The sequence below is a fragment of the Cardiocondyla obscurior genome, linkage group LG05 (genome assembly GCF_019399895.1).
Source record: "Cardiocondyla obscurior isolate alpha-2009 linkage group LG05, Cobs3.1, whole genome shotgun sequence".
Classification (NCBI taxonomy): domain Eukaryota; kingdom Metazoa; phylum Arthropoda; class Insecta; order Hymenoptera; family Formicidae; genus Cardiocondyla; species Cardiocondyla obscurior.
Genome location: NC_091868.1, coordinates 2,022,600 through 2,044,195, shown reverse-complemented (window position 1 = coordinate 2,044,195; position 21,596 = coordinate 2,022,600). Strand labels below are relative to the sequence as shown.

The window sequence follows — 21,596 nt, the reverse complement described above, 5'->3', positions numbered from 1 at the left end:
TACACTTTGAAATTTTGTCTGCTTGATGAGAGAAACGGGAAACATCGAGCCTCGTCGTTTCATTTGTAATATTCTATATTTGACAATTTATTTCTTATCATCGTCTACAAAATAACACGCAAAAGGAAATCATTTGTGAGAGATATAAAACAATATATTATTTTCTTAAATAAATAAATTTCGACATTAATAAAATTAATTCCTGCTTTTCGGTAAACAAAAAGGTAAGAGTATATCTTGCGTTGGTTTTAGACTACATTTAAAAATAATATCACGCTAAGCTCTTGAGCGAGGGGCAGATCTGGAAGCAATATAAATGAGGAGAAATCGGAAAAAGAGGAGAATGCCGGGGAAGCTTTGCGTGTTCGCGGAACGCATAAAAGAACCAACTAAATGAAGCAAGAACACTGAAATCATTTGACAGTTTAATAAAAGGCGAACGGGCCTTTCAGGACACGCGAAATTCACATACAAGCTCGACGTACGAAATGAACGTACACGGTGAGAGAGATCGATATTATATTTATATTTATAAAATTATTCATCATTAGAAAGCACATATGATCTATCTATATGACGTAATTTGCTACGCACACCCGCGTACGAGCGTGCCTACGAACAACGCACGCCTCCGCACACACACGCACACATGCACACGCATACATACCGCATATCTAAGACCACGGCGTTTCCATCTCGCACCCTGGCATAAGCACGCACACGCGCGGACATACATAAACATGTACGTGCATACTAATCTCAAAAAAAATTTTTTTTCTCTTTCTCTCCCTTTCTTTCTCTCTTTGTCCCTTTTTCTCTCTTTATCCCACACACATACACGCGCATGCTTTTCCTTTCTTTCGCTACCCTTTTATTTTCTCCTCGCCATCTCTCTCGTACGCGTAATATACGTATCCGCGTTCACAGGCGAGTACATGCCTATGTATGTACGTGTACATATTCAGAGTACCTCACGGTTGTGTTTTTTTTTCTTTTTTTTTTTTCTCTTTATGAAGATTACAACTTTGTAACTGCTTTCAGTTGGAAGAAAAAGCAACAGGAGAACGAGCAGGCCAAATATTAATGTCATCACAGTATCATCATGATCAGTATATCAATCGTTATCTTCCCGTTATCGTCATACTCATTTCGCGCCGCGAATAGAACTTTTTTTTTTTACGACATACGAAATATATTAAGAAACTACGAAAGCAACAACAACGCGTACATGTGATCCATATTTTACCGAATGCATTTAACAAATAAATTCGATATTTTTTTATTTTTCCTTTATCAACGACGATTCGAATACTAAGTAACACGATACAAACTAACTTTCGTTAAACAACTCGAAACACGAATCCCTTTTCCATTCGAATAAAGAAAACTTTCGAAATTTAAAAAACAAAGAAAAAATACAGAAGACGAACGCATAACAATATAAATATAATACACGCCAAATAACACTATAATTGCCACAAGAGCGTCCGTCCGAATCACATTTGTAAATCACGGTCGAAACGAAATGGAAAAGAGACGGGTAATTTAAAATAAAACTTTATCGTTACAATAGAAAGCCCGCCGGTGTCGTCCTATTCGCGTTCAATTTTCGAGAGCACAATTCGTTATCGTCACGCGCATTCAAAGCACCTCTAATAGCGATTTCTTCCAACTTTTAATAAGTGGTGAACTTCCTGAAAAAATAAGACACTTGCGTGAGATTTCTTTCATATGTATGTGTACACGCGTATACACACACATACGCGCGCGCGCATAGCATCGTGTGCATACACGTGTAGATGTAATTAGATTTCTTCTTTTCTCATTTATATAACAACAGATGTCATTTAGAAGTAATTTAGTGTGCATCTAAGACCCAAAAGAGAATCATTACCGAGCTATGCAAAATAGAAGATCGATTTCCTTTTTTTTTCCTTTCTTTCTCCATCTCGCATGTATAGATATATAAATATACGTCAATTTATATATCGATTATACATAAATAATGTCCGCATCTATTATTTATATATAACGCGTACATAAACCCACTATACATATATATACATATACATTTATACAATATATTTATATTTATATTTATATTTATATTTATATAAAGGTACTCTTACTATTGAATAGAAATATGCATATTCCAAGTGTTCAATAATATCAATATTGATATATATATAATAATAAAATAATATAATAATTATTCTTATCACTATAATAATATAGCAATTGCAACAAGAATATTGGTAATAGTGATAATAATGTCGATAATAATAATATAATAATAAAATAAAATAAAATAATTAATAGTTATTACAATATAATAATAGTTATAATCATATTAACAACAACAAGTATTCTTTGTCACATTTTGGTTGCAGATTCTTACAATCACAAATATATTATCCATAAATGTAATAGTCGAAAAAGGATGTTAAATTAAGGAGAATACGTGAATATAGAGTGCTCTATTTCTTTCTTTTTTTTTTTTTTTTTTCATCTGTGTATAGAATAATTAAATCCTATAAATAGTATCTATCTTCAACAGCCAGTGGTATAGTAAAGTATACCTTTTTTGAGGTACCTATATATAGTTTCCTCTCCTTTTTTTTTTTTTTTCGCTCTTGTGATATACCAAATACAATACTGACGGAGAACGCGATACACACATACACAGACGCACACGCACGCAGACACAGATCACACATACGCACAGGTACACACATATCGACAGGTAAAATGCGGATGTGGGCTCATCATATACCTGCGATCGTTATCTCGGTATACGATGCGACATATATCCCCGGTCGTCCGAAGCTGAGACGAGAGCTCACAAACGAGAGAAACTTTTCTTGACAAACAAGGAAAAAAAAAAAAAAAAATATATATATATATATATTTTATATATATTATAAAAAGCGACGGAAACGAACGTCGCGAATCGATTCTCTCCGTGTCGCGATACGCCGCGACCTCGATACTCCTGGTTGAGCCGCGTACCCGGCCAGGAAGTTCTCGACACAGCCAAACAGAAACGGAAACTTTTGGTCCTTCAAGTTCGAAAAACAAAAAGATAGGGAATAGGTCCCGCCGTTTCCCCCTTTATTATTTTTTTTTTTTTTAATCCTATCTCTCTTTTTCTTTCTATTTCTACCTCTCTATGGGTGAGGAGAGTCACCCTCCACCCTTTTCTCTCGCTCTCTCGTCCCGTTTCTTCGACTGACCGACGTAACATTCTAGAGAGCACCGCGCGCTAGCTTTTTGCATTGTATTTGGTGATACGTATATGAATACTGACTCCGTGTGTGACATTACATATAATACAATAGTATCCATTACGTATAAGTGTATATGCATTTTATAACTTCTCTTCTTTCGCTCTACTTTTTCTCTCACTTGCTCGCACATTCTCACCACTTTCACACTTTCGCTCTCTTCCGCGTTTTTACGTCCTATATATCTCCGTTCCATTCTTCGTACGCTCAAAAATATATTACATATAGCTCTTTACTGCATGACGGGATAGTGGCCTGCAGTCACTCGGACTGCAGTAGCTTCTGCAACAACGATGATTTCGTCGGATCACCTCGTGCCTCCTCCATAGTAATCTGAAAAATTAAAACAGAAGTGTCACTAAAAACGCCCTGTTCGCGATCCCTAGTGTCAACGAGATTTTCGAAACCGATCGCGAAGGATATACATTTATAAAATAATATTTGCAATTAAGGATTCGTGACACTGAACACCTCCGGCATCAAGAATGTGTAAATTCAGGTATACGTGCGTATAAGAAAAAAAAGAGATATATTCTTTAATAATTTTTTTTTTTTTTTTTAATTAAAAGTTGAGGAATCCGTAATATTTTTAGTATATTAAAATTAAGAACTCGATAGAATTAACGAATTTACAGTATAGACACAGGATTTTGAGGATCCGTGAGGTTCTGCAGAATCTAATATTTGTGAGATAAAGGTTTCAACAAGGTCCAGTGACAAGGAATAAAATCTCTACAATGAAATATATCTCCGGCGATCGGTTTGAAATCGTTTTTCGATGATCGATGTTCTCTACTGCAGTATTTTCCATCGTACAAGATTCGAAATTAATCTAAGATATTTTTTTTAATAGCAGCATTAATGGTGCAGCCGTGTGTCTCGTATACTTAATACCCGCGTTATACACTTTCATGGTATAATCTTCGAAATTTGTAACTGCAAGGATTGACACATCTGAAATCCAAGTCTTTATTAATCAGATATGCGAATCCTTTTTAATAGCTGTAGCCCAAATAATATTTTATGCCCTGACAAACTTAAAGAATAAAAATCTGAAGCCACATAGCAACTACACATCCAATATCTCAATGCATAAATGATCGCTAATGTCAAATCTTTTATACGAAATATTCCGCCTTTAATTGACTTTAATTAAATGCTCCTTCTTTTTCGCGATCGTTACAAAATTGATTGAACAATTTTCATTTTAATTTTTATAAAAAAAAAAGATCCAGTAGGACATATGTTATACTCTTTAACATTCGCTTTATTTTTAATCAATACTATAGGAATAAAAATTTCTCGCGTTAATAAATACGCGTCATCTTAATTAAATTTTATTATTAATCTTTTATTCAATACGCGATTAATGTACCCAAAAGTGTAGTGATTAAAAAATACTTGCTTTATATGTTAAAAATTTAAAGAACCGATTCTAAAATGAATAACATTCCAGTTCAATTTTTTTACAAGCAATGATGACATATAAAATATAGAATTTTGTTTCTTTTTTATTTTCATAGAACCAATTAAAATTTAAATTTTCTTTCAAAACCCTTTCCTGTTTGTAGCATTAGCGGGTTTCTTCATGCAATAAGAGTAATCGTTCTCAAAAAAAAAATAATAAATAATAAAATAAAAAGAAAATTTATTACTACGCGTAGATATCTAGTTGGCTCACTGTGAAAAAGCATTACTAGACGTACGTTATACAATACAACAAATGGTAGTATGATTACTGATTACTCCGAATGAGCTAAAGCTTACAACACCATCACCCTGTAGATATGAAAGAAAACACGTTTGCTCGGCATCCCCTGTATGAACGCTCAACATGGGAATAAATGCATTACGCTGAAATTTATAAAAATACTGAAAACAAAATTATCCGCGGCGCACACGGAAAATAAATCCCAAGTATTCTATTATTTTTGCGCGAAGAATTAATTCTCCGTGTTCAATCCATATTTTCAATTCCTTACGATTTTATAATTCAAAAATTACATTGAAAAAAAATAATATAACTTTAAAATCGATGCGAGAATTTTATATGCTTGTATAAAGTATTTTAAAATCCTAAGTATTACAAAAATTATCTAGCAACTTCATTATTTTTCATAAATACAGATTTCTGCAATTTTCTTTTTTTTTCTTAATTTTTTTTTAGATATTTGAAGTCATGTTAATTATTTTTATATAATAAAATATGAAAATTAGCGTTACGCTGGCGCTCTCAGCCGTACGCTTGCGTGAACGAAACAAAAATGGAAAAAAAAAAATAGTTACTCGCAGTTAATGCAGCCGTAGAGGCACAATTAGTTTTTGCACAAAATATAATGCAACTTGTGAACGCGCTACATTATGCAGACAGTAGAGGTAATTAACATGTTTAGCTAATGAGCCTCGATAAAGTCGATCTTGAACAAGAATCTACTTGGCGTGGTAACAAGATCAGCTTGTTTAATACTAAACACAGCGTTTCTCATCGACACTGAGTGTAAAACTTAAACGTCAATAATATTTAGCGCATTATTTGCAATACGCTTTTATTTTAAATTAATTAAAAAGATGGAAGAAACACTTTTAAACTTTTGGTAAAAGATCCATAAATAAAATTGTATTTCAGATGTGCTAAATATCAATTTTTTTTGTCTTTGCATATAAGAATATATTGAAACCAAATTCTTCTTTCTCGTGGATTAATCAAATTAAAAAGAAAAATCGAAGACAGAGACATAGTAGTAGAGAGAAAAAGAAACGACTAAGGTCTACGACTATAAAGCCAATTCCTAATTTAGAAGATTTAGAAAATTTACAGCTTCGCCAAATAAATGCTCTCTCTCCCTCGATTCTTCATTAATGCTATACTCTCAGGGCACGTTCTACTTTAGCATACACAAGAGTTGAGTCTTCAACTATATACGGCTATTTGCGGAAAATCCGAGAGAATTATCGTCACGTGCGAGTACTGCGACGATAATACCGAGACACGATCGTCGTACGACGATCTTGCATGCATTTGTAGAGCTCTAAATTAATAATTAAGAAAAAAAAAAAAAAGAAAAAAAAAAGTAAGTAACCCCATACAAGTTTTACGCTCAGTGCGCAAATAGAGAGAGATCATTAAACATGTTTCGTGCACAATCAGTTCTGAAGCCAAGCGTATAGAGGGAAGACATAGCATAACAAAATCAAAAAAAAATAAAATAAAGAATTGTAAAAGTAATTATATATTGTCGGAAATGGGGCTCTTACCCTGGAGGACGAGGGGGCACTTCCGGCGCTCCCCCAGATCTTGGCGGGGCCATCGCTAACCACAGCCTCACCTAGTTGGGACATCGCAACAGTAGGACGTTACCATAGTCTTTGCAGAAAACTAAAGTATTATGCCTCTCCTTACAAGAAGCGGGGGAATTTACGTATAGCGATCGCGCGTGCTTCAGCCTGTACTGATAACGGACCCGCAGGGCTCACGAACGATAGAGGACTCGCATTGGTCTCTCCCGTGAAGGGCTTGGCGAAATTATTCCGCTAATACTCCGCTTTCCAATCAAAACGCGATAAAGAGGCCGCATTTAATAATTTTCTTTTGTCACGTAACAGGAAAAAAAAAAAACTTTCATCGTGACACTCGCTGCACGTGGGAGTTAAAGGCCTGACGGTCACGTTATTTATTACGGTAATTTCTTATATACGGAGTCGGATCTCACGGAGAAACGTACGGAGCCTCAGGAGATGCGTTCTAAACAAGTGTAATTAGTTGTAACAGTAATCGCGTGCGATGACGAGTCTAGAAATAAAAAAAATTGTGCGTTATCTACGAGGGTAAACTAAAAATGCTTGTAACACTTTTTCACAGTACTCGCTCATGAAACTCACGCCGTATGGGGAGATTAATTTCGGGATTCGCAAGACCGAAGGAGTTTACATTGTAGTTTGGGATTGTACGATCGAAATTTGACAAAACTCGAAGGGAGGAATGCCTCTTTACAGAGAAAATACAGACTCCGTATAATACGATTGCAGGTTTTGGGAATAATTCGACAGTTCGCGTATGCCGAACGCATACTACGAAATCTCGCATTTTTTATATATATATATATATATAAGTAATTTCCATCTATTCTGTATTAAAATACTTCACGAGTATAACTTTCAGTTAATAATTTATATAAAAAAAATTATATAAACATATGTGCAATATGTATATTCGCACGAATTTACTTATAATTTAATCATGATAGCCAATTTTATCAAGCGTGATGCTAAAACTATCGTACATACAGCTGCGTCAGTCTTTACTAAGTTCAATTATTGTTCGTTTCAATTTCCGAGCGATCCACAATTGTCGAAATAAAAATTTAAAAAAAAAGAAAAAAGAAATTAAACAAAAATATTGTTGTTCGAAATGTAGCTTTACTGAAATGCTCAGCTCTGCTACATGAGATTATTACCTAGCCAGTCATTACCTGAGTAGCCGTGTCTATGCGATTTCTAAACAAGTTTCGGAATACAGTAGGCCAATAATGAAAAACACCCCACGTACCTGCAGAAGGCATCTCGAATGACAGACCAAGTGCTTCCAGATCGTCCTGAGAAACTTGACCAGAAAGATTATTCTGTAGGTTGTTAGGCACTCTCTGTTGCTGCTGCTGCTGCTGCTGCTGCTGTGTTCGCGCGCCGACGTGCGCCCTTAATTCCTGCCGTACGAATTCCGAAGCGGCGCTGCTATTACCTAAAACAAGAAAAAATAATATGAGCGAAACGTTATTGCGGCGCGTCACCCTCGCGCGTCTGTCTACAGCTCTCAATTTTTCAATCATTACGTTACTCGTGTACGTGCGTCTAATTTTCATTATTAATTAATAAATCAATTCATTTAGGTCCGTCACAATGCAGCACTGCACTTGTAACACAAAGAGACCACTTCTTGGTGAATAAAATTAAAGTACATCTTATGCGGTAATTTGATTGAGCTGAAAACAACGACGATTCCACTTATTCTTCAATAAGATATAAAATATGCATACGTGGTGTACTTTTCTTTCAACAGTTTGAATTTGATAGCACTAATGTACTTCTTTTTTTTTTTTTTTTTTTAATAACTCAAGTTAATATATAGAAAAAGTTTATACATATGTACGAGATAGTTCCCAAAGAAGTTAAAGACTTTCAGATTTTTTATCTGGGAAACACGTTGGGTGTCGCTAGCTGGAGAACACCCCAAAGCCTTGTGCGGAAACATTACCTGCTTCACTGGTAATTTTTACTCAAAAATAGGGACTACAGCTATTGTGACCCTTTCATATCTTTGTTTGCCGCGCCACGTGACTTTTCTTTGTTCTCGAGACTAAAATTGAATTAGAAAAAGAAAAAAAAAAGAAATTCTCCAAGAAAGCACGTAAAAAGCACTAGGCGATTTTTAAAAAAACGAGTCAGATTCAAAACGCTATTTCTATTTTCAGAAGAGACGCCGAGAGTAATGTTATATTGTAAATTGCAAATTAAATATTTAAAAAATTATCTGAATTATGTAATAAAGTTTAAAGTTTCATAGTTTGACTTTTCTTTTTTTTTTTAATATTTGGAAGATCTTTCTTTAAAATGTTCGTACGTAATAAATTTGAATAGTGTTTGATTTATGTCCAAGAGAAAGTACACAACGTATCCATGCTATCTTATCTATTTAGTTGTCACAAAATTTCAATCTTTTATTAAATTAATGGTGCAGACATTATGATAGAACTGGTAAAAAAAATAAAAAAAAAATGCGCAAAATATATAAAAATATTAATCACTAAAGCTCGATGCATTATACACAAAGAGGCCTCGTTGTTAGTAAATGTTTCCATAGCACGTAGAAATAAGCGGTGTTCAAATTTATCTTTTTACATTGTGATGTTATATTACACAGATGAACACATGTGATCCCTCCCTCCCTTCCCTTCCAAAAGATGAGAAAATGATTAAAATGTAATAAAAGTTTGACGTTACAATTTCATTACCGTTTTTCACGCTACGCAAAATGATACGTTGTTCTTCACGTTAAATTTTATGCAATCTTACGCTATATTTTCAACTATAATACATTTTGCACACTACAAAAATATGTACAGTCGAACTATCTTAATCTCCCGATCTTTCCTCCGTTTTCGACATCAAAATTAATATATCGGATATTATAACAGTAATTAGTTGTGCCACATAAACTAAATAAATGTACGTACGTTATTATAATTGACAATTAAAAAAAATAATAATAAAAAAAAAGCAAAGAGTTTGCTCCTAACGAGTTAAAATTAAGAAAGTTCGACCGTATTATTCTTAATTACTATCGCGATATATAATTACAATCTAGTATAATATAATACAACTCCGTACCGACACCTTTCATCTTAATGCAAAGATGTCCACAATTATGTACAAACGGAGACAGATTAATGGTAACAATTGAGTTTTTAACAGTTGAGTTATCTTCCAACGACCCAAGATAGCTCAACATTATTTTATGTTCAACGGCGTAAATCGCAATGATTTTATTCAATTAAGAAATTAAGAAAATTACACTAATACTAAAATTTTGTTTCCTGAAATTTTCCGCTTTCCAATTTTGTAATTAGTCCAAATCACATTTATTTATTATATATATTATAGTCAAGTATTCAGATTATTTTTGTCTATACGAGCCAGTAATTAAAAAAATAAAATAATTTAATATTGTATCACATTACGATATTACGCGATTTACAGTAAGACAAACGCAGCGATAGAACGACACGTAATACTGTTCTAGTCACAGCACATATTCGTGAATGGTGCAGGTGATGATTATGGAGAATTATGTATTATGCGAACAATGATAAAGATATTTGCTTGCTGGATTACACGCAGTGCAAATATGTATATATCATACAAGTACAATATAACTTTGGGGTACACGAATTCTTTTAGGATTAACTAAGTCCAACTCTTTTCTATATCAGAACTGTCTAACTTGAAAATCCACGTGAATAAAGAGCAAACAAGAGTCAGGATAAAGCGAGAGAAAAGAAATGCAGAACGGGATAATCGCTACACTCACAAGCATAGTTAGACAGATCTGTTTTACGTAGATTACCTAAAAAAATTCTTAAAATGTGTGAAATGTAAATAAGGATTTCGTACAGAAGGTGTCGGATGTTAAACGAAAAGTTTTAATTCCATCAAATAATTTTTTTTATAAACTAGGCTCGAACAACATAATTATGTGTCATAATAATGTAATTTTAGAAAAGTGAATAAACTCTAGGTATTTGACTGCTGTCAAATAAAAATTGACCTATTTCATGAAACAAATTGGAACTTTACGTGTGCCAAAAAACGATTAAAACTTTTCATTCAATGTAACATATGCAGGTATTTGTATTTTAATCTGAAACTTTTCAAATCATCATCGTACATTATTATTGATATATTATTTATCAATTGGAATGTTTCATCTCGATTTCCATAGTCGAATTTTCAATACTCATCGTCGTATAATTTCTACAAGTAAACCCAGAAAAGAATTTTTCTATTTTATTATTTTTTTTCTTCATTATTTTATAATTTTAAGATATTTAACTTGGGGAAAAAGGGATGAAACTTTTTTGTGTGAAATATAATAATCACAGAAACATTGACTTATCAACTTAATTTTTAACTTAATGTTTCTAATTATTATGAAATTTACAATAATTTAAATTTAAAAAATTTCCCAATTAAATTTTGTGCAACCATTAAAAAGTTTGGTGATGAAAAGACCAATATAAAATCGACATACTACGAAACAGAATGTGTTTAAAGTTAACAATGTGCAATTATAGCTTTCTTGATGTAATAAATTTGATGTTACTATTCGCATCATAGTATATGGCAATATAAATGATTTTTATCTGAGATGGCCACAAAAATGTAAATTATTATCAATTTACACACATCTATTATAATAATAATTACGACACTTAATAAAAATTACGATTACATTTAAAAAAGCAACATGCAACATTTAGCACATTCTCAGATTTTTATAAAATAATAGTTTAGTTTTAATTAAATGTATGGCAACAACAATCTCTTCAGAAGACTGAAAAATAAATTACGATAATTTCAATACTAATGTTTAATAAATATGCGTAAAAACTTTGGTTTAAAAATGTTCTCTAAATTAAAAAAAAATATTAAGTAAAGTCAAATTACATATTTCGTACAATATGCAAAATATTAAATTATAGATATATAAGTATTATTATATAACGTTTTAAAGGCAAATAAATATATGTATTGAGTTTAAGTTTAAATTGATAAATTATGAAGATGTATTAATTCTGGCATTAGAGTGTAAGACATACTGCAACATTTTTTTTCTTTCTTTTAAACCTAACAAATAATGAACAAGCAGATAAAGATTTAAATCATTTATATCGTGAACATCTCGATAAATGTCGTGAAAAAGAATAGGCAAGGAAAGATGAAGACAAAGAAAGATTTACATATTCGTAATACAATAACAACATGCTTTGCATCCGCCAAAACTGTTGCTGCTGCTGTAATGATATTGATTGTGAGAAGATATATGGTTATAAGAGCGACGTGTATATTTGCGACGACGTTTATTATCGTTTAACCAGGGACCACAGGATCGTGATGATGATAATGAAGTGTCACATGACATTAAGAGGTCATATGACTTACCACCCATTTGGTGATTGACAGGATTACCAGAAGGCAGTGACCTGGCATCTTGCGCCTCCCCGCCAGACGGATAGAGCGGTACTGACGACCGATCGTAACAGAACTGACTGTTCTGCATGTCTGCCGTGTTGATAGTGTTTGCGTTGGTGTGTTGGTATAGCATAGGAGTATGTTGTTGGCTCGAGAAATGTGTATTGGTAGCGTTGTGTTGATTGTGGGTAGGTGTTGCCGGGCAAGCCGAGTGTGAATGACTAGGTGAAAGAAGAGGTTCCTTCGTACTCACTGCTCCGTAATGTCGTGGCGACCCAATCCCACCTGTAACATGAATCGTGTATACCCGGGTTGTCCTTCACCAGCCCTGACGAACATTAAAACGTTTCTATTTCGCTTTCGTGTACCATGCCAGCGCTCATTGTCAGTCAAATAGCCACGCATATAATATTGAAATCGAAATCTATATATTTAATAGATCAAACAACCGGCTAAGTGATTGATGCGTCCGACAAAACGGGCTTCGAACCTGCTAGCCAAAAGTCAAAAGCAGATACTGGTGTACCAAAGAAATAAAACTGTCAGAAATTGTTAAAAAGTAGATCTCTCGACTCAATAATGTTAGATATTCGTTCGTTTATGTAACGCCGGTACTATTAGCAGTCTCGTAAATATGTAAATAATATTGCAAATTATTCACTAAGTATCGTCTCATGTAAGTTTAACGATAGACTAGAATAGATATTCTTATATGTTTTTTAAGTAGTAATATATTGAATATATTTAAAATAAAAATTAATATTTTAAATTCCATAATTATGGAGTTAAATTAAAATAAAATAAAGAAATTTTTTTAAATTTTGAATTCCACGAGAGAAGTAAAAGAGTAACAAGACTTTCTTGCTGGAAAGATAGTAGATAAGAAAGTTATGAAATAAGAAAGCATTTCAATCTCTAATATAACACATTGCTCCAATCATAAATTATGAAGATTAAATCACAAGTTATGCAAAATCTGCTACGTTGCTCAGAATCACGCTTCTCTTCTATAAAGAATTTAAATGACACAACGTAATTCTATTCACAGAAAGACATCAAGATGTACAGGCACAAAAAATACTAATAAAGTCTATGCGCATACTCGACTAATCTACGCACGGCTTCCACAGTTTAGTAGTTTAAACAAAATTAATCTTAATCAGCACATACTTACCGATCTCGGAACAAAATCTTTTGTATATTTCAATCACAGCTTCCATCGCGCGTATAATTGTACGTTAAATCGCATATTGACTTCTATTGTAAAAATTAGCTCAGTGAGCTTCTATATAAACTAATACGCAAATACTTACTCAAATATCTTTACTACTACCCGCGTAATTAAACTAAGATATTTGAACGCATTAAAATCACGCTTTCTTTCTGAGAAAACGATTACGAATAATATTGCCGATTCGACGACTTAAATATTAAATTATGTTATATTATATTAACTAAAATACTGTATGTAGATAAGTCGATTTACCGATAAAAGCTATACTTAAAATTTTACCAAAAATTCACCAAATAAAAAATGTGATTAAAAAATAATTACAAAAATTATTTTAAATGTCGTGCAAATGTTTTTCTTAAAAACCATCAAGTTATATAAATTAATTAAAATATTCAAACACGCGTTGGCACGGTAAAACGACTTTTTGACGCTTATATATTTTCTTACAGTCCTAATCTTACAACTAGATATAAAATAATATTCATCATGTATTTTTTTTTCTTTTCGCACACACCGCATAATATTAAATCCTGTATTAATAATTATTTCATTGCTATTAAACAATGAAATATGTGATATAATTTTTTAGTCAATATTAGTATATCTTAAATTCTTTATATAAGTTTCTACGAATATTAATCGAATATGTTTTTATTGTTTAAAACTGCAAAACTGATTCCTTTCCCATTTCTTCAATTAAGCCTGATTATTTCAACTACGATAGTTCTAATTATCTTTTAGTATTAAAACGGGCGAATAAATGACACTCACTCAAGTTCGATAATTTGTTAACGTCAGAAATAATACATACCTGGCAACTGAGTCGTAGCAGAAGGTGTAGACGTAGTCCGTTGCAGCCGATACTGGGCCGACGGATTTGGTGCACCAGCATTAGGACCCGGTGGGAACTGGCTGGCGGTAGGCGACGTCGGTGGAGGAAACGCTTCGGTAGGAAACGGGGATTGCCGGGCAGAGGCTGCCGTTCCTGGCGAAGGCATCGAACGCTGTTGTTGTTGTTGTTGTAACTGTTGTTGAGCCGCGACCTGCTGTTGCGGCCTCACCTGGTTCACGTTGAATAATCTCGGTGTGTTGCCGTAATTGCCCTAGCGCATATATCGTGCAAACGTATAAAAATATTCAGAGAAATAAAGATATGTCAAATAAAAAGAGAAAATTAAAAGAAAAAAAAAGAAAAAATATTATACGTATTGTAATATAAAATATATATAAGAATTAAGCTCGTAACTTATATGCGTTACATTAAGTTGCATAATAATTTGCATAAACATTAACTAAAAAGGGTTTTGCATGTTTATACCTTTTAAATAAGATAATTAAGCCTTAATTAATTCTAACTAATGCCTTTTAAAAGCAACTTGTATAAGTACATTTTGCTTTGCGTTTATCTGATGCGGTAACAACGTTTTCGCACTCACTTGTGCCACCCGTGGCGATAATGGCTGCGGGTGAGAAAACGACAATATACCGGCTGGAGAATGTGGTGAAAGCCTTGCTGCTGCGGCAGATACTTGTTGACCACTGTTAAAATTGTTATTTGCAATGTGGCTATAACAAAAAGAAAATTATGATAAGATCTCTAAAGGTATATTAGGTTTCTCAAACTGAATAAACAATCCGGGATATTTATATAATAAGATACTTACTGTTGTGGTATCGTTGATGGATGGGAATACGAGTGAGCGAGTCGGTGGCCAGAAGCCATCTGGACGGATCCCCCATAGCCTGGAGAAACTTGAGAATCTGGGACACTTGATCGCTATAAAATAAATAGCAAACGATAGTATTTTAGACAAAATTTATTAACATTATTATTGAATATATATAAAAAAAAAGTAACAAATTTCCATAGTAATTCTTTTTTTTATTTTTCGCTATCTTTTGCTATCGTAATAAGTTGCATACCTGTAATGACACATTCGGCGGCGCAACAGTATTATTCAAAAGGTTGTCAATGTTATGAATGCCACTGCTAATTTGATCTGTTGCAGTAGCATTCGATGGGATAAGTAATTGCTGCTGCTGCTGCTGTTGCAATAATCGTTGCTTTTGTTGTTGCTGCTGCTGCTGCTGCTGCTGATGTATAAGCTTAGAACGTTGCTGCTGTAACTGCAACTGCGTAAACTGGCCAGTTTGCCTAATGCCTGGCTGGGCATTGAACCTCATCCTAGGCTGTTGGTACATCGGAGGTGGCTGGTAACTGTGACTAGTTGTCACAGGCGTAGTTCCCAACTACAATAAAATTCAATAATTTGGAATATCCTTATAACACAATAAATTAAAAAATAACATCTAAAATGTATATATTAATTTTCACCAATATAAATTAACTTTAATTATAATAAACATTAATTAAAAAGAAACTTACCGCAGTGGAATAGGCTGGTGGCGTATTAGACATAGCTATGCTGGAAGATGTCGAATTCACGGCACTCTCGCATAACATCAACGTCTTCTGAATAGCATTAATCGCCATTGTCTCGTTCATGACATTATTCTCCGGCGCTTCGATAACATCTAGAAGATTTCCTGTTATAAACAAATTTATTAGGTAAAAAAATATAATCTTTATAATAATATAATTACTTTCGCTGCCACACATGATTGGCTGCATTATTCTCCGCAAAAAACTGATTGTTCCTAAAACAGTTATATAATTATTCCAATCTGCTATTGCTAATTTACAAATTGTATTCCAAGCCAAAGCGAAATATATATTACGTAATATCGTATAGTAAAAATTATCAAAAATTTGGATTTGTTTAGTATGTAGAGCGACAACGAAAGTTTAGATTTATATTTATAAGATTTTATATACAAGTAAGTTATTTATTGAAACTCGATGCAATAAAATTTAAATTCAATAGTATATAAAAAAAAAAAGACGTGAAAGATTTTATATTAAAATATGATAATATATTACGTTTGTAAAATAAAGCAATCGAAAGATTATTATTCGGCATTTTGGTGTAATTACTTGTAATAGCGTCATCTGGGACAATTTCAATAACTTGATCCAAAATTTCTGAGAGATCCGGATCTGATGACTGATTATCCCAGTTAGTCGGATCGTTGCTAGTCTGACGGTATTCTCCGCTACCCGGAAACTCGGACTCAATTGGTCCCATTTGGGGCCTTTGCTGCTGAAAAAAAATTATTTGTTCCACACACGGCAAATACCTTTCAATATAATTAACCTAACATTTTTTTTTTATTTTCGTTAGATAAAATTAAGTTGCGCTTACTTGACTTAGCATATGACTGAGGTAGGTATTGGTTGCTTGACGAGGTAGTTGTCTCAACTGGCTTTGGAGAGGACGCGCCGACGTTGCTGTCGTCGTGATCGCATTATTACCACCAACTTGCAAACTGCCACCGGTCCAAGGCTGCTGTTGCGACTGCTGCTGTTGAGGCTGCTGCTGCGGCTGCTGTGGTTGTTGCGATTGTTGCTGCTGAGGCTGCTGCTGCTGCGCCTGCTGCTGTGCCTGCTGCTGTGCCTGCTGCTGCTGTTGTTGTTTTAAGCGAGGCAGCTTGTCCTAATTAAAAGATCGATTAATTTTAACTTTATTATTTTGAAAATGTTAATATTTTCTATCATTTATTTTAAAATACTTCTGTCGTAGAAATATCATAGTCGTCGTATTGAGTCTTTTCCCATTCATTAATTTTTTGACCTGAAGCGAAGAGTAAGGAATAAATTTATTTTCTAACAATGAAGCAGGTAAGTAATTGGTAGCCTGCCCTTTTCTCCCTTCTCCGACTATGCCAAGGCCGCAATGGCCTGGCAACTAGCCTGTGGTTACAACGTAAAGTACAAAAGAAAAGACATTTTTCTGAATGAACGTATACATTTCTGAAAACGATGCCTATTCGGTGATGGAAACGGGATCGTTATGGAATGTTTACTGAAACAATTTACATCGCGCGTAATTTTGACGAGAAGGTTTAATCAGATCGTACCTGTGGCGTTGCTGATATCACAGATGCGGGGATCGGTTGGATATTCGTTGGTTGCGGCGGCTGTTTCGCTAACAAGGACGCCAACATTTTGTTCTTCTCCCACAGCTTACTCGTTGCGTTGTTCGAGGAGCTCGTTCCCGAAGAAGACACTTGATGCGAGCCGTCCACGGGCCGTTTCACGGCTATGTTTAAGTCGCCGTCCTCTCCCGGCCTCTTCTGACCTACCTGAGTCATGTTTCCGAGACCGACGTGATCTCCCGATTGCGACGGTGACGGCGTGGTATTAAATCCAAGACTCCGTAAAAGAGGATCATCTTCTCGATTCTATCACAAAACAAAAGTAACGTTCAGCTTCATCGCAGCCCGCAGCCACGAGCTTATGACCACTTTTACTTCACTCATTCGCCCCCCTCTCCTACCTTTTCCCACCGCTCACTTTTTTTTTATCCAATGGAATTTCATCTTTCATCGTGAGTAACGAAAAGGAGGGAATTCCGAAATTTTTAACTAACGATTGGGTCGGCAAGAAAATTCTATTCATTTATCATTCCATTGTAGTATAAAAGAAAAGACTGACCGGAGTGACACTGCGACCGTTACGTAGTCGGAATTCGTTTTCATTCTCGTTACGAAACTTTGCGAACGCGACGTTACATTTATATCTTTTGATGTAACTTAGAAAAAATTATTGAATTAAATTAAACTGCGACGATGCAACGCTATCGAAACTATTAATTCAAGTTAAATTTGTATCCGAAGCCGGTAGAATCGCTCTGAAGTTAGGTTAAGTTGAAACCACTCGCTATGAAAAAATAAGAAATATTCAGAAATAAAACCGAGAAAGTAAAAAATTAACAAAATGTAACGAAAAAGAATTTTACTTGATCAATTAAAAATGTATGTCGATTTACATTATCATACTCTGTCCATGACACGAACGAATGTCTATAAGATAACTCGTGCGCTTTATCTTATTGTAGAAAGTTATTTCTTATCTTATCGTGAATATATTGGAAATATTATTCCCATTTTATTCCTTATGTCTTTCTATTTCTTTTACATTCCGTATCGACAGCTACCTGCAACGAGAAACGTACCTGCTGTTCCTGTAATTTTCTCTCTTCGTCTTGATCTTTCATCAGCTGTTGTAGGAGTTCATTTCTTTTCTTCACCCCGGCACGTGCCTCTTCGTCCTCGTCGTCATTTTTCTCGTTTAATAACTTTAAATTAAAATAAAAAAAAGAAAAGTGGGGTTATAAAATTATTAAAAGTTATATGAATTTGATAGAAAAATTCAGATTTCTACCAATCAAACAATAAAGCATTAACCATTGTAACTCGTATCAAATGCTTTATTTAAGAAAAGGGACGACATGAATATATAGATAAAACTACTTTTTTTCTTTTTCTTTTCATGTTACTTATCTTTATGTTCTCATCTGTGTATCAACGTATATGATTCATTTTTCATTTTTTTTTTTCACATAATTGACTACTTTAACGAATATATATTTTTTTTAAACTTTTTTACAATTTGGAAAAATTAATTCTTACTGCAATTTTAATTGTTTAAAATTTTTGACAAATTATTACTTTATAAAATAAAGTAATTGTATTTTTAATTTACAAAATTTAATTTTAATTTTTTTAATTTAATTTTAATTTACATTTATTATAATTTAAAAAAATTAATTTAATTTTTATTCACATTCTCATTGCCTATTCTTAATTATTCACATTTAATTATTTAGAGTCGACTAACCTGCAACAACATATTGTTGTTTCCAAGTGACGATTTGGAGTGTTCCATGCTCGGCTTTGGCATGTTGCTCGAGCCCGTGCGCACTTTATGGTCCGGATGATAATCGTCTTCGTCTTGCTGGTTCAGCAGGATTTTCAGTATCTGATGATTACCCGGATTGTTGTTCGTATTGTCCTGACTATCCTCACTCGCGCTCGGGCCTTTCGTCAATAAGTTTCTGAGCCTACCGGACTCGGTGGACACTACACTGTTGTTCTGAGTCTCGACAGCGGTGACAGCGGTGTTACTGGTCCTGATGGTTACATTGTCTATAGCACCACCGCCACCACTGTTGCTGGTAGGACATCCGCTCTTGCTGCTCTCCTCTGTCCGTTTGGCCGTCGTGACGGTGTTACTTCCGACGCCTCCGATGCCGCTGCTGATACCGCTACCACCGGCCCCGCTGCTGCCGTTGGTGTTGACACTACTTGCGGCATTGCTCAACGTGGCCGTCTGCGTGGTCTCCTGAAGGGGGCTGAAGGGGAACGAATTACTGAAGGTGGGAGCGACGCAGACCGTACTTGGGCTAAGGCTGCCCATAGGCATTAACGTCGAGTTAGAGAAGGTCCCCTGCGGACTTGGCGACGTCGGGGATGGCTGGGAAGGTGGTCGTGAGTTTGGTGGCCCGCTCGCTCTCGACTCCGGCCTATCCGTCCACCCGGCGCTACTATCCAAGTCCCACGTGGAACTAGGGAAAAGCTCGAATTCCAGGTCCATGTTCCCCGAGAACGGTTGATTGAACGGATTGCCGGTCGACGTGCTTAGCGACGTCAGGGGGTTGCACGAGTCACTGCCACCGCCACCGCCGCCACCACCGCCGCCGCCGCTTCCAGCACCTCCCGTGCTAAAGGCGATCGAGTTCGACGAGGTGGCGGCCGTCGCCGCCATACCGCGAGCACTGATACCACTCACTTGACCGTTCAGATGCGCGACGGACATCAGCGGGCCACCCACGTTATTGTTATTGTTACCGTTATTATTATTACTATTATTCGCACAACGGTTGCTAGAGTGTCCTGAGCACACTTTGTTGTTGGAAAGCTGACCACCCTCGATAGGCATTAAGTCATTGTCCCTATTATGGACAAGAAAAATAAAGTAACACATGAATTTGCTAGTTAGCTGCATCTCTTTAGTCTAAGACTAAGCGTAACTTATACAAATCGCACAATATTTCACAATCACATCAGCTTAATCATCTCTCCTCATTGATATCAACGGTGACTTACTTATACATTAGTTCGCAACTTAAAAGTCTGAAGCATATTTAAAAGTTTAAGAAATTATCTATATGATATACTGAGTTTTTCTTTTAACAAATTTTATTTTTTTTTAGTACTTGACTTGTCAGTGAAAAGAAAAAAAAATTAACACATATCAATCAATTTCAATACACTAATCAAAAATAATATTTTTATTCGTGATATGAAACTTTCTTCTAATTTATTTAATCGATTTATTACAGTAAAATAATATATTTGAAAATTATTTATGATCGAAACAAAATAATTAAGCCGCTGTGAATCGTGTTAACAAATGATTTAGTATACTTAGGTATATATTTCCAGACATAATTAAAATATGAGGAAATTTAAACCAAAAAGTAGAAATTAGATTCATTATAATACATTTTACATATTTAAATTTTTTTATTGTATTTAAATTATGTTAATATTTCATTCGTGCATAAATAAAAGTAAAGTGCGATTTATCTTGTTCTGTTAAGATCACTTTCCGTTAAAAGCTTAAATATTAATACAATTATATAGGTAAAGTAATTTACTCGACCTAAAATTAGCACGTTATAAAACTATGAATACAATTCTATTAACAATAATTAATATTTTATTACAAAATTCGAAACATTACATAAATTTTATACGTATTTAAATTTATATGTGTTCTAGATTTTACGGACAGCTTATTTTTCATGTTGCACGAAATTTTTAATGACATATTCAAGACAGAAATTAACGGAAAGATCTCAAGTAACATCATAATAAATTTCTTCAAGCATGAGTACAGCAACAAGCAAATGTTGTGCGTTTAAACCCTCACCATGTCCATACAAGTATCGTTACTGTCGTCAAAAATAAATTGCATAAATAAATCATGTGTAAAATTACATTGTTAGAACTGAGCAAAGTTAATACGTGCCGGACGTCGTCGCCGGGTGGACATTAAAAGCAAAATGAAATATACATACAACTAGGTTACGGTGAAAGACAATAGTTCAAGAGTGGCCAGATCTCCAACACCAATAAGAAACCGTATTAATTTACATGCAAATGTATTGTGCCCTTTGCAAACTCATTGCAAACCAAGTACATATCATAATACTATAAAACATAAAATAATTCCCTGATTTAATGGTCTGAAATTAATAAATGGGTGCAAATAAACGGAAGAGCATGTGAGCTGTACATGAAGTAACTATAACCGTTCCCTTTCCTAAAGCTTAAAATTGATATTAATTCTATTAAAGATAAAAGTCGAGATAACTAACGACATAATTATTTCACATATATTATGCAAATATCCCTCGGCAATTATGTTA

The 21,596-nt window shown here is 34.3% G+C and overlaps 1 protein-coding gene across 12 annotated transcripts in view; it reads right to left on the bottom strand.

The window, feature by feature from the left end:
- Nucleotides 1–412: 412 nt before the first annotated feature.
- LOC139102498 (nuclear receptor coactivator 2) overlaps nt 413–21,596 on the bottom strand; it is a 98,777-nt gene continuing 77,593 nt past the window's right edge. For 2 of the 12 annotated variants that reach the window (XM_070656414.1, XM_070656416.1), the window contains 15 exons: nt 19,001–20,114; nt 18,336–18,458; nt 17,239–17,562; nt 16,524–16,814; nt 16,256–16,421; nt 15,865–15,918; nt 15,647–15,807; nt 15,184–15,510; nt 14,925–15,037; nt 14,649–14,826; nt 14,072–14,363; nt 11,997–12,311; nt 7,831–8,019; nt 6,540–6,610; nt 413–3,617 (listed from right to left, as the gene is read on the bottom strand). In XM_070656414.1, coding sequence (XP_070512515.1) covers nt 3,546–3,617; nt 6,540–6,610; nt 7,831–8,019; nt 11,997–12,311; nt 14,072–14,363; nt 14,649–14,826; nt 14,925–15,037; nt 15,184–15,510; nt 15,647–15,807; nt 15,865–15,918; nt 16,256–16,421; nt 16,524–16,814; nt 17,239–17,562; nt 18,336–18,458; nt 19,001–20,114 — 3,790 coding nt within the window. In that variant the 3' untranslated portion in view covers nt 413–3,545. The remainder of the gene's footprint in view (nt 3,618–6,539; nt 6,611–7,830; nt 8,020–11,996; nt 12,312–14,071; nt 14,364–14,648; nt 14,827–14,924; nt 15,038–15,183; nt 15,511–15,646; nt 15,808–15,864; nt 15,919–16,255; nt 16,422–16,523; nt 16,815–17,238; nt 17,563–18,335; nt 18,459–19,000; nt 20,115–21,596) is intronic. The other 10 variants (XM_070656418.1, XM_070656419.1, XM_070656421.1 and 7 more) reach the window with 10 other exon arrangements.